Source organism: Larus michahellis, chromosome 16 (genome assembly GCF_964199755.1).
Source record: "Larus michahellis chromosome 16, bLarMic1.1, whole genome shotgun sequence".
NCBI lineage: Eukaryota > Metazoa > Chordata > Aves > Charadriiformes > Laridae > Larus > Larus michahellis.
In genome coordinates, this window is record NC_133911.1 from 8,342,734 (window position 1) to 8,356,819 (window position 14,086).

At 45.9% G+C, this 14,086-nt stretch overlaps 4 protein-coding genes across 6 annotated transcripts in view; 1 reads left to right on the top strand and 3 right to left on the bottom strand.

The window, feature by feature from the left end:
- Positions 1-3,243, bottom strand: part of PANK4 (pantothenate kinase 4 (inactive)) — a 24,388-nt gene extending 21,145 nt beyond the window's left edge. The window contains exon 1 of one of the 3 annotated variants that reach the window (XM_074609538.1): positions 3,088-3,243. In XM_074609538.1, the coding sequence (XP_074465639.1) occupies positions 3,088-3,241 (154 nt within the window). In that variant the 5' untranslated portion in view covers positions 3,242-3,243. The remainder of the gene's footprint in view (positions 1-3,087) is intronic. The other 2 variants (XM_074609537.1, XM_074609539.1) reach the window with 2 other exon arrangements.
- Positions 3,154-14,086, top strand: part of LOC141751917 (transcription factor HES-5-like) — a 26,197-nt gene continuing 15,264 nt past the window's right edge. The window contains exons 1-2 of the mRNA XM_074609547.1: positions 3,154-3,253; positions 3,828-3,907. The gene's annotated coding sequence lies outside the window, so the exon portion shown is untranslated. The remainder of the gene's footprint in view (positions 3,254-3,827; positions 3,908-14,086) is intronic.
- HES5 (hes family bHLH transcription factor 5) lies at positions 3,985-5,744 on the bottom strand. The gene is made up of 3 exons (XM_074609549.1): positions 5,646-5,744; positions 5,358-5,523; positions 3,985-5,262 (listed from the first exon to the last, which is right to left on the bottom strand). The coding sequence occupies exons 1-3, from the start codon at positions 5,697-5,699 to the stop codon at positions 5,009-5,011; spliced, it is 474 nt and encodes a 157-aa protein (XP_074465650.1). The 5' UTR covers positions 5,700-5,744; the 3' UTR covers positions 3,985-5,008.
- The window catches only part of LOC141751919 (transcription factor HES-5-like), a 1,043-nt gene continuing 761 nt past the window's right edge, over positions 13,805-14,086 (bottom strand). The window contains exon 3 of the mRNA XM_074609550.1: positions 13,805-14,070. Coding sequence (XP_074465651.1) covers positions 13,805-14,070 — 266 coding nt within the window. The remainder of the gene's footprint in view (positions 14,071-14,086) is intronic.

The following is a 14,086-nucleotide window of genomic DNA, read 5'->3' on the forward strand; positions in this document are numbered from 1 at the left end:
AGCAGAAATAAGTGGAAGTTCCTAACTGGCTAGGCTAGCACATATATCACTGTTATTTATCTTGTTTGAAAACTCTTTATAGAAAGCCCTAAATCTGCTGCTTATAAGAAGATTTTATAAGTAGGTTTTCTGTAATTGAGCAATGCATGCTATATGCACAATTAAAAAGTGTTTCATCAGGAACACTTAAGTAAATATTCTTAACCTGCTCCCAAGGACAAGCTAAAAATTCATAGCTGGTTAGAAGATGACTTTATGTACCGAATAACAACTACTTTGCAAGATTATTCTTGGCTTTGGGGTAAAGAATGCTTTATGTTCATCAAGCATAGCAGTCAGTGATATTACCAACATGCAAGGCTGAGCAGACCAGCCCCATCACCCTTTTCTCTTAAAGCCTCGAGTCTGCTTACATCAAGACAACAAAAATTCCCACTCTCACCTTGGAAACAGAACTTAAACACTTGCCATATCTGTGCTGTCTTTGCATCTGACATGCAAAAGCGAATTTACGAAGTTACACTGAATAACTTCACTAACTAATTTTCCTTAGGACATAACAGTACCTGCTGGTGCTTCTGATACCTCTGGTATCTTAACCAAGTAGATATTTGAGTCTGGAAGTAGGACATTGTCAAAGCCTGCTTATTTTTGTTAAAACAACTCTTAAATATCCACCCCACCCCCCAAAAAAGAAAAATGTCTCCTCAACTACTCATGAGTATCAAGATCTGATTAAGGTATCAGTTTGCTTCATAAACCTCAAAGCTGCTTTGGCTATTGGAGAAAACCCCTTAATTTTAATTCTGTGTAAAAAGTACCCCAGGCTGCAGCCCGTAACAGCCCTTATCTGTACAGAAAGTCACTTCTAACTTTGCATCTGTGCTCTCAGAATAGGAGCACAAGGCAGTCAGGTGGTCTGTATCTCCCAGTGCTACAGGCCTAATGTGTAGTTGAATTTAAGCCTGCATGTGTTATTTGCCCCTTGCCAAAAATCTGGCATGTTACCCCTTTCAGCAAGTTTACCATGCACCTCATAGAACATCCTGTGTACAGGACAGGAAGTAATTACAACAAACCACTGGGTTAAAATTAAAATCCTAAAAGTAAATAAAAACCTGGCAATGTTAGATCATAGCATAATTGCTAAATTCGGTGGCCCTATACTCTGCCTTAAACAAATGTAATCAAGAAATGCAGCATTGGCAAGTGAAAAATAATCGGCTAGTGCTTATAGCTTTGTCTTCGTAACAGTACTCATCTCTTCCGTAGAGCCCAAATAAACAGGAAAATTTTTACAATCTGTAGGAGAAAAATAGGTGGCTTTCTCCAGCAAAATTCAAGTGAGGTCAACTTAGAGTGATCACTGACAGACGCTTATAGTAACAAAAGCAATAAAGCTTTCCTGACCTCAGATCTTATTTCAGTGTACTAGCCAATGCTTTAAAGTTTCTTGTAAACAAAATCCAAACTCTGTTCTGCTAGCTCATTGCTTAAAGGTGAGGTTTTTCTTAGCTTTTGGTTTTGTGTGTTTTGGTTGTTTGTTGTTTTGTTTTTTTTGTTTTTTGAAACTAAACTCAGTAGCTCTGTGCTGTGAGGGAAAGCTTCCTTCCAAACTTCTAAGTGGAAGAATCATGAAGCCTGTGTTGGAATGTCATATTGTTTGTACAACACTGATAATGACATAAGCGCTCCGGCAATTAATTTATCAACAGATAAATGGTATGTAAAGGTATGCTTTGTATGTTCTCCTCTTCCTCTCCCAGTTTTTAAAGACTTAAATCCATTCAGAACACCAGCTGAGACATGCAACTAAGCTTTATAACTAATCCCACAATTCTAATTCCACTCTGACCCACAGAAAGGACCGATTCCAGTCGTTATTTTAACAGGCATGAAACAAGTAGCTTCTGAAGGAGTTAAGCATACTTATGATATGACAAGATTGTATACTATGGCGCATATATTCTTCCCACTACACAGTAAGTCTACACCACCCAGAGCAGCGTTAACCAGAGCACTAATGGGGGCTCACACAATGGTGCTGTGGCTGAAGAACACTTTCCTCCTGACTTCCCAACTAAATAGTTCCACTGACTTAACGACTGCAAAACAGAAGCAAAATGTGTGAACTGGCACTTTGGGTTTTGCAGATCTCCACAGAATGAATGCTAATCCCTGCACAGGTGAAACTATTTTTAACAGGCCCAGCTCAGCTGTGTCCCTGCATGGCTGCCCACATCAGCACCGTTCCCTGCTGCAGTGCTCAGGTGTCACGTTGATGTGCATTACTCTGTCCCTTGGTGCAGGCTGTTGCACACCCAGGAATGTTATATTTTCAGGCTTACGCATAGGACACAGCGTGTTTTGGGGGTGACTGAGGAAGCAAGTGCAGTGAGCTAATGCTATAGGCCCCCAGCCCATGCCAAACCCACTCATCTCCGCAGCCACCTGAGCAAGAGGGACGGCATTTTTCCCCAGCCCTCTTTTTTCCTTCAAGGCCCGTCTCGAGAGCACGGAATGGCCCACGCAGCGCACTGCTCGCCGCGGCCAGGTACGAGGGTCGGGCGGAGGGGCGATCCGTAGCGCTACCCCTCAGCCGGGCCTAGTGCAGCCGGAGGTCGCTGAGGCCCCCAGACCCCGCCGCGGGCGAGGTGGGGCGGGGGGGCGGGGAGACGTGGGCCCCGTTCCCCGCCGGCCGGCCACCTCGGCCGCCAAGGACAGCCCCAGGCCGTCCTTAGTTCGCTTCCCCCCGCGGCCCGTTAGCCGCGGCGGACGGACGGCACGCTGGGCCTTGTAGTGCCGCTCGCCGCCTCCGTCTGGCGATCGCCGGCCGGCGGGACTCCCCGTCCCGTCGTGCCCCGCGCCGCCCGCCCGCCGCGGTGCCCGCCGGGAGCTGTAGTGCCGCTCGGGCCCCGCGCGCCGGTCCGGGCGCCTCAGGGAAATACATTTCCCAGCGTGCCCCGCGCCCGGCAGACCGCCCACCCCGCCAGTCCCCTCAGCGAGCGAGAGCCGCCGCCCGTTCCTCCACCATGGCCCCCCGGCTCCCCGCCGGCCGCCTCCTCCCCGCGGCCCCCGCCCGGTTACCGATGTCTATGGCGAAGCGCTTGGCGTTCTCCAGGTTGCGGAAGATTTCGTCGGGCGGGAGGGTGATGCTCTTGTCCAAACTGCCGTGACCGCCGCTGCCGCGCCCGCCCCGCTCCGCCATTTTGAGCGCGACCCACTCCTCGCCTGGCCTCATCGGTATGCAAATGTATGCGCATACATCTACATACTAACAAGGCCGGGCGCATAGATTATGCGAATGAGGCGGGAGCTGGGGCGGGCGGACGCCAGGGAAGGTTGCCGCCCCTCCCGCTCACGGGGGCGAGTATCAGAGCCCAAGGGGCGAGTGTCACAGCTCGGGGGGAAGCGGGGAGGTGAATGTCACAGCCCGGGGTTGGGGGGTGACTGCCAAAGTCACCCAGGACCTGACTGGCAAGGGCAGGGCTGCTGCTGGCATCCCCGGTGTTGACTCTTCCTCACGTATACATACACACACGTATTGAGCAGCTATACATGTCTCCCATTTAGGAAAAAAACCCTACGTTTAAATTCCCTGCGTTTCAGGCTGTTCTGTGAGTAGGGCACATGCCACGAGAACATGAAATGTAACATAAAAGTGCCTTGGCAAACTTTATCTATTAATCAAAAGCATTTGCTATGTTTGGGAGTCAGGCATAAATTGTCTTGAGTTCACCCTCGCTGTGACCTTCCTTGACAAGTCTCTCTGCCCTAAATTTCCCAAGAATTCATGGGTTAGGCATGCCTCTATTTTTGTCTTGCAGTGAGAGCGCTAGGGTTGGCTATTGCGGAGCTGTGTATGTGGAAAGCAGCATTGCAGGGGTTTCGAATGGACACAAAGCTGGTGAGTCAATTAAATACCATTTCTGAATATCTTTCCTTTACTGAAATCTTTGTCTCATGTCCTGTAACCCCAGGGACCACAGGGAAGTCAGCTATGCAAACTACTCAAGAAAGAATAACTTGCTGGATTTATTAAATAGATTTTTTTATTATTATTTATTTTTGTACTGTTAAAAATTTCTGCAACCCCTGAAGTTCAAGGTAACTTCTGGTACAGGTTATACAATTGGTGCAGCTCGCACATAACATATCATAGCATCCTCCAAGGACAGTAATGAATTCACATTCTCCCCTGGTGGTAGGGTACCCAAGAGTAAATATAATTTGTACACCTGCCTTTCATGAAAGACTTTGATAAATATTTCTTGTAAAATCGACAACATAGCCGTAACTTTCTTTCCTATAAGGATATCAAAATGAGCTTTTGCCTTTATAAAAGGCATACATATCCTGAACCTCACAAACAGTACTCTGATTTTGTGAGCAAGACATCCTGAGGAATTTCCTCTACGTAGTTTGAGTTATGGTTTAACCATTGCCACAGCATGCTCAATACAGTCTACAAATATCATAGAACCCATTACGGCACCCGTAGGAAAGCTAAGTTTTCAAAAGTGTCCAGTTAGACTAGCCGCTCTGCGTGAGACAGCTGGGGCCCCCACGGCCGGGCAGCAGAGGTGTGGATAGCTTGGGACACAGGAGTCCCCAGTGGGGCAGGTCAGAGGAAAAGGCTCCTCCTGAACGGACACTTTTGAAAACACTAGCCCGAACATCTTAGAAGTTACCGCTTTCTCAACAGAGGTACACGTACAACCTCACTAAGGTTAAGAACAGTCAGTGTTCCTCTCTGAACAACTCCTCTCAGTCCTCCTAGCAGGAGGATTACATCTCACATTCTTTTAGAATAACTTTCTCTCCACGTGGTGGGATTGTGTCAGTCCTTCTGGAAGAAGGGAAGCGGACATCCAAGCATAGTAATGCTCTGCAAAAGGAAAACATTCTTCCCTACTCATGAGAGGAGTCGGGGGGACTTGTATAGCAAGTCATGGTCTCCTCCGGAATACAAGCAAATGTCCAGGAAACACGTAAGCATTCTCTTGGCCTACCAAGGCCTCCAGAGGCTGCAGGAGGGTTTCAGTGCTGCTTGTTTTGCAGGGGGCTGGTGGGTGGAAGCGGGTGCAGAAGAAGAACCAGAGTCCTTAGGCACTGGTTGTGACCTCTGGAAATGGCAGATCAGCTTCATCCGGGTTTCTGTGCTCGCTGAATGGAGAGACAGGAACTGCAGAGCTTCCTTGAGGCACCAGGCGTAGCCTTCACAGTAATCCTGCTGCAGGCTTTTGGCAGATGCTGCAAAAGCTGCAAGGGCAGAAGAGAAGTGTTACACAGGGACACTCAGTCTGGAGTTTTGCCTAAAAGTAAGTGCAGCAAGGGTGATCGGGGGACATACTAACCTCGGCTGTATTTAAGATAGCTGACAGTCATCTCCAGGATGTCGGCTTTCTCCAGCTTGGAGTTGGGCTGGTGTCTCTGAAACTCCTTCTCCAAGAGCAGTTTCAGCTGCTCAATGCTGCTGTTAATCCGATCGCGTCGCAGTTTCTCTACAATTGGTTTCCTGAGCTGTAACACAAAATGAGAGGAGGACAGTTAGCAGTGAGACTTTCCCATCTCTATATAACCTGCTGCTAAAGGAGTTTGGCCCGTCTCAGCTTTTTGCTGTCACAGAGACAGCAGATACTTACTCTATTCTTCTCTTTGGGTGTTAGGATTTCCAGGGAGAGAGCACTGGGTGCCATTATCCCAAGTGCAGGTTTCGGCTTGGAGCTTGCTGGTTAGCTGGTGGAGAAGGGAGCCGGGAGTTCCTCTATTTATACGCAGTGGCTGCATACAAATGTATGGGTCCTGAGCGACTTTGAGTTTCCCACAGTCGATAGCCAATCCATGCGTGCCCCGGGACAATAGAGAAAGCATCTATTACAGCATGGCAAATTGACTGTGAATTGCCTGGGGATAATACCCTGCTCCCAAAGGAGCAGGTGGACTGGGGAGTGTGTGACACAATAGAGCTTGGCATTACGGCACTGGGGTAAGAACGTGGGAAAGCGTTTGCCATCATTATAATCAAACTTCTGCCTGATGTTGGGAACGTCAACATCTCAATGTGCTGCCTTTTCCCAGGCTGTGGTGAAATTAAGCACAGAAGACTGATCCCAGGAAGAGATAATGTTCTGTGCCCACAACCAAAAGAGAGGTTGAAAAGGAAAAGATGCAGAATTAGAGGGACTAAAACCTTTCTTTGACATTAAACCATGCTTAGATGAATACAGTACCAGATAATTTTCAGGCAACTAAAGACTAAAATCGATGGAAGAACCTTTAAAACAATTTGCACTGAGCTTGAAATATTTTCCTCTTCATTGTTTAAATACTTAAAGTCCCTCTGTAAGTTATATTCAGAGCTCTTCCTTGCTTTTGTTTGGGTAATTTGGGCTTTCCTATGGCAACCCGTGACATGTAATGATTATGATGCCTTTCCCAAACATGTCCTATTTAATTTCATGCCACTTTGCAAATGCCTCACTGTTTCCTTGGTCCTGAGGCTCCACATAAAGTGCCTAAATATATTTTCCCTTTACAGACAAGTGAGATGCAGTGAGAAATCAATTCTTGTCTATTACTGTGCTTGTATTATCCCACTTGCAGAATGTAAATACAGGTGCTAGGATATCCTGTGACTGCTAAATCTCGGGCGTTCTCAGTGTATGTGACATGAACACAAGTAACGAAGTGGAAAGGACCAGATAGAATCTAGGATTAAAGCTGCCTGTTGGAGATATTTTTTTCAGGCTATTCTAGGTTGCCTACTCAGGTCCACTGCTCCCCAAAGCACAATCCAATACATTCCAAGATTTGTCACTCAGGCACGTGAGGCCTCGTATTGACAAATTCCCAGTTATGCTTTATGTTACATCTGTTTCAGCTGTAGCATGTGGAGCTCTATGCGTTTAAGGAGAGTTATGCATGGGCATAATTATTTTTCCTTAATGCACGTTCCATGGTCAGAGGCTAGAACAAGAAGTAAACCTAGATTGTTGCTAGTAGGCTAGCACGTTGGGTGTGTTATTTTTTGAATACCTGTTTCTTACCACAACAATATTCATGAAAACTCCACCTACTTCCTGTGTCTGCCTTTCAAAACCAGAAAGCAAACCTTTCATTTGACTACCAACTGCAGTCAGCCTGTCTCACCTGCCCTCAGCGTCCCCTCTCAGTAAGCCACGGCCGAAACCTGTGTCTGTGAGTACATAGATAGCAACGTGTTCCAGCACACACAGGGTTGTTGCATAAAAGGATATGATCCTGCAAAGGATGATCCTGTAACTAGTTATTAACCTGAGCTTACAAAGCCCCTTTTAACTTCCTGGCTTCTCATGGCTGTGACTTTCATAGGTCAGCCGTTCTCCCCTCCTCCCTTTCCAGCCCAGAGAGATTTTACATTTAGATGGATCACTGATGGTGTAACAATTCTAATTTTTAATGGTTGTCAAAAACCTATAATTGAACAGGGAGTATTCAGAATCAGTTGTCTGAATTATTTTGTCAGCTTGTAGTCAGCAGTATTACTTGGGGTTGCCCTGGCTGCATGTCCTTGTGCCATTATTGGAGCCTGAAGTCGAGCAGAGGGCTTTGTGCATCTCTCTCGGGGGTCACAGGGGATGGAATGGACAGCAGGTCCTGCCACACACCGTATGGGGAGGAATATGTTTGCAGCAGCAGCAGGCACAGTGAGATGGCAGGGAAGCTTTGACCCAATTTTCAGTTCTGGAAATATGAAATGAGTGTTTTTAAATAATGCCATCCTATCCCCAGCACAATGCCCCCGGACTCCAAAGGGCTAAACCAACTCCCACTGATTAAAGCATTATCCCTTCCTTTAAGTGCTGGGCAGATGGTGCAGCAGGCGTTGGCTTTCTTCTCAGGACCCACAGAGGCACGCTTCTTTTGTTGACAGTTTAACACTGTGAATGGGGCGATGTGGGAAATCCTCGGAGCTGTGGACCCACACCATCTGATGTGAATGGTGAACCAGGCACGCTGCCTCGCAGCGAGCATGCAGAACAACAGCCCTCCGGGCTCACAAACTCCCACTTCTCTCACCCTCTCTCTGTCGGTTGAAAAGATAGCAAATCTTCAGTTCCCCCCTTGCCTCCTTCACCTACCCTCTGCATACTGTTGATGGATGAAAGAAACAAATATATCACCCCCCCCACCCCACTTTGGTTTGATTATTAAGGCCTGAAAAGTTAATGGCAACGATACCTCCCAACTGATGTTTCACAATGATAAGTTTTCTAGACTAAAGGCTGTCCCTAGAATATATTCGTTATGGAACTGGGTGCAGTATGAACTTTCTGCAAGGATTTCAGTAAGAAAAAAAGAATCCTGTGCTGTAGGCGGTCTGGTTGCTCTTTGTTAAAAGTCTGTAACTAGTTTGGGCTCTTTTAAAATTCAGCTGTAAGCGCAACAGTCTGTCCCACTGAAACACGCTTGTGATCCAAATCCTTGTTACTATCCTTCATATCCGTGGGAGGAGTTTGTGCCTGCCTCTGACTGTTGCTGCAGAGCTGGGATAAAAGATTGATTGTCCGAGGCCTAGAAGCAGGGGTTTCCCTGTTTTTGGAATGAAGGATTAAAAGAAACAAATACCCCAAATTGCCAAACATGTGGCGTTGACTAAATAACGTGACACAATAATTTCTTTCTTTGGAGGATGGTGTGAAATCTGGACCCGCTCTTGAGAGATGACAGCTATGCTGTGGGCAAAGAGACCTGCTTTCTTAGTGGCCTTGTTCCTCTGTAAATCATAGCACACTCATGAGTTGTACCATGAAGATGCAGTCTTCAAAATCACACTTGAAAAGAGGGAGATGTCTCCACTCTCCCTTGGTATAGATACCAGAAAGTGTAAGGGAAATAGAAAGCGGGAAGCAATTGTCGATGTCTGTGCTTACAGACCTTGAGTGTCAGGCAGGAGTCCTAGCCTTTCCTAAGGCAAGAACCACCATGTTAATCATCTCCAACCGTAGATGCTCACCATCTGACCCTGAGCTATGGTGTGCAATCCATGCGCCATAGGTTGCTTTGAGTTGAGGATGCAGGAAAGGTAATCAACCAACCCCAAGACTATCATCACTAGGCTTTTGTTCCTTATAGTCCATAAATGAAAACAGCTGGAGAACCACTGGCCCAGGAAATTCGTACTGGGCCATGGGGCTTTCTGCTTCTGGTTTGCAGGCGGTGATTTCAGCCCAGGTGCAGACTTAGTGCACATGCTGTTTTCACAAAAGCTGCTACTATTTCTAATACCAATTGGCAGCTTTCTTAGCCTGTCTGATACTGAGCTTTCCATGGAGCGGAACCCAGGGTATTGCAATGCAGCAACAGGTCTGGAGGAAGGTGGGCTATCAGAGAAGAGTACAGAAAGCCACAATTTTATTGTCTGTGTTATGCAAATCTAAAAAGCAGGGCTCCTGTATGTCTGGGGCTGTACTTAGAGCACACAACTTGATGGCTTAAAGCTTTCCTTTCTATATCACTTATAGAGCATTTTTATTTTAGACTATTTCCTACATTCATGTCAGCCTGTCTTACAAATGCTATTGATGGTGTTTTTAAAGAAATAATTACGATTTTTATTTTTTCTGTGCCTTCCTTAAATGGTTTAAAATCTTTCTGACAACGCCTCTCAAGACACCTATTTAGTGTCAAAGAGCATAACGTTCCCAAGTTTTAAAAGGGCTCTGGCATAATACTGATCGATCAATGTGCTCCTTGGGAAAATAGCTCTCCAGATGGTCTATCGGGACAGGAATTGCTGGTCATCACAATGCAGAGCCAAAAAGCGTCACTAATGTGGGCTGTTGTGAGGCACGCTTCCTTTGTGGTCCCTTTGAATGTCATAAATAGGGAAGAAAGTGTGGGAAACTCTGAGAAACTCAGGCCCACACTCTGAGGTTAATAGGGGCTTTGTCAGGAGACTATTCCTGGGCTGTGGGATCAGCATAATAAACAACATTTTCCCTAAGGGTGGGAATGTGTTGGAGCAGGGGAGAGTCACCCCAGGGGATAGAGGAGCAATAAGCAGCTTTTCGTTCAATTATTATAAGTGATAATAACTAATAAATTGTAAACATAACCTTTGCTGTGCTAGGACTGGTGAAACCGGAGGTCTGGCTTTTAGCTCTCGAGTAATTGGTAAACGAAAGCCCAGAGGGGCAAGTCTTTGGCTAGCGAAAAACAGAAGTGGTGCACTTGCACCAGCCATGGATCTGACCCCCTGCGGCAAATGGAGGCTTTCTGGTGGCGTTTGGTTTCTTCCCCTTGCCCAGAAAGGAGGCGCTTACTGCTTCACTCCCTTCCACTGCTCTGCAAACAGTAGGTCTGAATCTCAGGCACCAACAGCTGAGCATGATCCACTCCCCCGGTACAGCCGGAGTAATGCAATGTGGCCTCCGTGTAAATGAGAATCAGCCCTTGTGGTTTGAATGACAGTAGCTGTGTCTCTCCAGATTTATGCCGATATGGGTGGCAGGAGTTCTGGGCTGAGGCGTCTGACTGCGATCTCACACAAGTTTTGCACAGTTGTCATTTCTACGGCCTGTTCCTGGGTTAGCCTAGACCTAGAGCAACGGTTCAAATCCAACAGTCTTCAATTTGTGCAGCTCTTTCGTTTCCTTTTCTCTTTCTTGTTTATGCTGTCAATTTTACACAAGCTGCAAACCACATTCACAGCGTGGTTTGCTTGGGTGGTAGCACACGAGCTGCAGAAGATACCTGTCCACATTATGTCCACATAATAGCAGGTTTCTCTGTGCTGCATGTGGCTCCCTTCCCAGTCTCTGTGGTGCACAGTCAGGTTGCGGCGTGCTTTGGGACACATTGCATTTCGACTGAGTCTGAACTCCCCCAAGCTTCCTCTCCGCAAACTGCCTTAATTAGGCTTGATTTAAAAATGCCCGGGCGTGGTTGAACAGCTTGAGTTTTGCTGGGATTCAGAAGCTTGTACTAATTGACAAAGACAAGTTGAGCACAGCAAGGTGAAGTGACTTTTTCAAGATCACTAAGCAACCACAAAATCTAAAAATATCTCTTCTGAATGATTTAGTCGTTCATTAGGAGAGCAAATCTATCTGCAGCTTTGGTGTCAGCCCCTGCTGAATTTCAGAACTGTACCAAAACCCCACCTTGTCTGCATTGGCAGACAAATGAAGAGCACTCAACCAGCTCATGCGTTCAGGGTAAAATACTAACCAAAATGATCCGTGCAACCTTGATGAGGTAGAGCAATATGTTCTTGACCTGGCTGCCTGCCTTTTTGGTCCTTTCCATGTGTCTAACAAAGGGGTTCATCCCAAACCAAGTGAGCACGGGTCAGGTAGAGCTAGCAGTGTTGGAATGCGGTTTGATCTGTCAGCCGAGCAGATCTGAGTTTGCTTAACTAAGCAGCCATTTGAAAAGATCAGATATTCTAGGTTTCCTTTTGTTTAAGGAGAAAAGCATATGCTAGAAATGAAGTTTTTCAAGGGCATTTCTCCCAGGAGAGCTGAAATTGTTGAGCGATGGTATTTCATGCTGTTACTGTGTCTGTGGAAGAATGAGAGGGTTCCCTGTCATATATCCAAATCAATGTGTTACTGTGGTTAGATCATAGTTTTGTGAACTGATTGTTCGTGCAGATTTATTTTACTTTGAAGAGAAGGGCAAATAAAAGGTGAATAGTCCCCACAGCCATGAATGGGAACTCTCCTAAGGAAAAGTGAGTGAATGTTATTGGGGAAAGTGCTGTGTTTTGGAGAGATTGTTGGCATTTAAGGTGCTCATGGGTGGCTTTAGAATCCCCTTCTCGTGCTTTTCTTCCTGCTTCCCCAAATACCTTCTGAATTCCTTTTTGCTTGTTCACCTCATCCATTCTGTCTTTGTGTAGCTGTGTGGGAGAAGGACAAGCACATGCTTTACAACAGGTCCTAATCCTCCTCACATCGCCAGAGCGCAGCTGACTTAATCCCCAGGAGACAGGAATCCCGTTGCCTGGTCATAGAGAATTGCAGAAGTCGAACAGGGCTTGAGCCGACACTGGGCAGGGATGCTGCAGTGCTTCTCCCTGCCGCCGCGGGAAGCCCAGGCTGCTCGCTTTGGGTCACCCAGTTGGTGCAAGCCAGGTAGGCAGGCTGTCGTAAACCTCCGTGTAAGAGGATATGCTAGATTTGTTTTCTGAATTGAAATGGGGTGAAAAAATCAAGGGAGGATCATTTAAAAGATACTTGGCAGAGAGATCATCTCTGCAACAGGCTGGATAGAAAAAAAACCTCTAAAGCCAGTTGGAGTGTTGCCCTATTCATGGCGTGTTTTGGACCCTTAGGTGTAAAAGGAATAAAATGGGGAAATAATTTAGGAGAGGGAATGCTTTTTCAATCTCTGCTATCAAATTAGGTATACTTTTAGCCATATACGGGCAGATTTCACTTCAGTAAAGGAAAGAATTCTGTTATTGCCTAACAGAATTTGTGTTCAGGTAACAGAAAGTGTTAAAATTAAAAGACAACAAAAACTAGTTCAGCCCATTGTAGGTAGTTTCAAAGAGGAGCATAAGAGTCCCAAGGGGAATCAGGTCCCGAAGTTATTAAGAGTTTTGCATGTTGCTATCTCCTAAATGGACAGAAAGCATAAGACTGAACTCAGGTTGGTGGGTAAATTATTTGGGGAATGAGGGGAAATAAACTGGCTGTGAAATTAGTGATTTGCTGAAGTCTGAATAGGTTGCTGTTAAGTATCTGTGTCTCCACCTCTCGGTATCTAACTTCAGTTTCACCTCCATTTTAATTTGTGATAACTTTTCCAGAGTTTGCTTCTTTGCAGGATCTGAAATCCTGTTTTGCCAAATGCATTTCACGAATATAGACTATACTGGAATGAAGGGCTCAGAAATACGACGTCTCCCGATAGTTTCCCCACTGCAGAAGGACTCTAATGCACCACTTCGTCCAGGAGTATCAGCCATTTTACTCATTTCAAACCAAAGGAATAATGACTAAAACAATTTTTATTGTATTGTACAGTGAACACACCAAAGTTGAACATCACACAGGATGAATACATCACAACTTTATAAAAGCTTTTTAAGCCCTTTAGCACCTTCAGTGAATGATTATAAAGTACTTATTGCCTCCCTTCCTCTCCCTTTTCCTTAAGGCATCACAGGCGTTTCCTTTACAAAAGGCATCAATTATCCCTCAACTGAGAGTAGCACATACTGACATTAAGAGAATTCTCCCTAGAGCTATCTGTTGTCATCCTAACTCTCTGTAAGAAGGTGTACTAAAAATAGCATAGGAACTTCAGAAGAATCAGCATTTCTTAATAACAACTTTCACTCAAAAGGTAAAGGCTCAATACTCTCTTTATGATACACAATACGTTCTTCAAAGTGCTCCTTCTTTAGGAAGGTCAATGCATTATCTAGAGATAATGGAGCACTTGAACCGGTGACCCAGGCAGTTAGCAGAAAGATTTCCACCGACAGCCACAGGCTCAACAGCCTTGCCAAGCAAAAGCGTGATGGGAACTGAACAGCATTTGGCTCTCTAAATCACCGCAGAACTTGGTCCTCTCTTTGGCCAGGAGCCACCAATAAAAGCAGCAAATTTGCTGCAAGATACAAACACATTCCTTCATTATGAAGGGAAACTACTCAACGACCCTCATTTCTTGTGACAGAAAAACAATAACCGCCCCCCTCCCACCTTTGGAAAGCAATGTTTCCTACTTTAAAGAGGAACTATTAAATCACAGGTCCCTCTAGTTTTTGTAGCAAAACATGGGAATAAAGCAAAGTTCCGCAGGTCTACCAGGGTCTCCAGATGGTAGGAGCAGCAGCCACAGTCTTCTGGGCAGGTTGCTTTCTGGCAAACAGACAGGGTGACAGAGGTGGACTACGCAGAGCAGGAGCGTACAGGACATCTGCACCCATCTGGGCTTTGCAGAAATGCTTGATTAGCTGCACCTGGGTTTCCTTCTTGGGTTCATAGTAGGACAGAAAATGCATCGCTTCCTTGAGGCACCGCAGGTACCCGCTGTTAAAGTCCTGCTCTAGGTTCTTGTGAATGAATGCTGGAAAAGAAAGAAA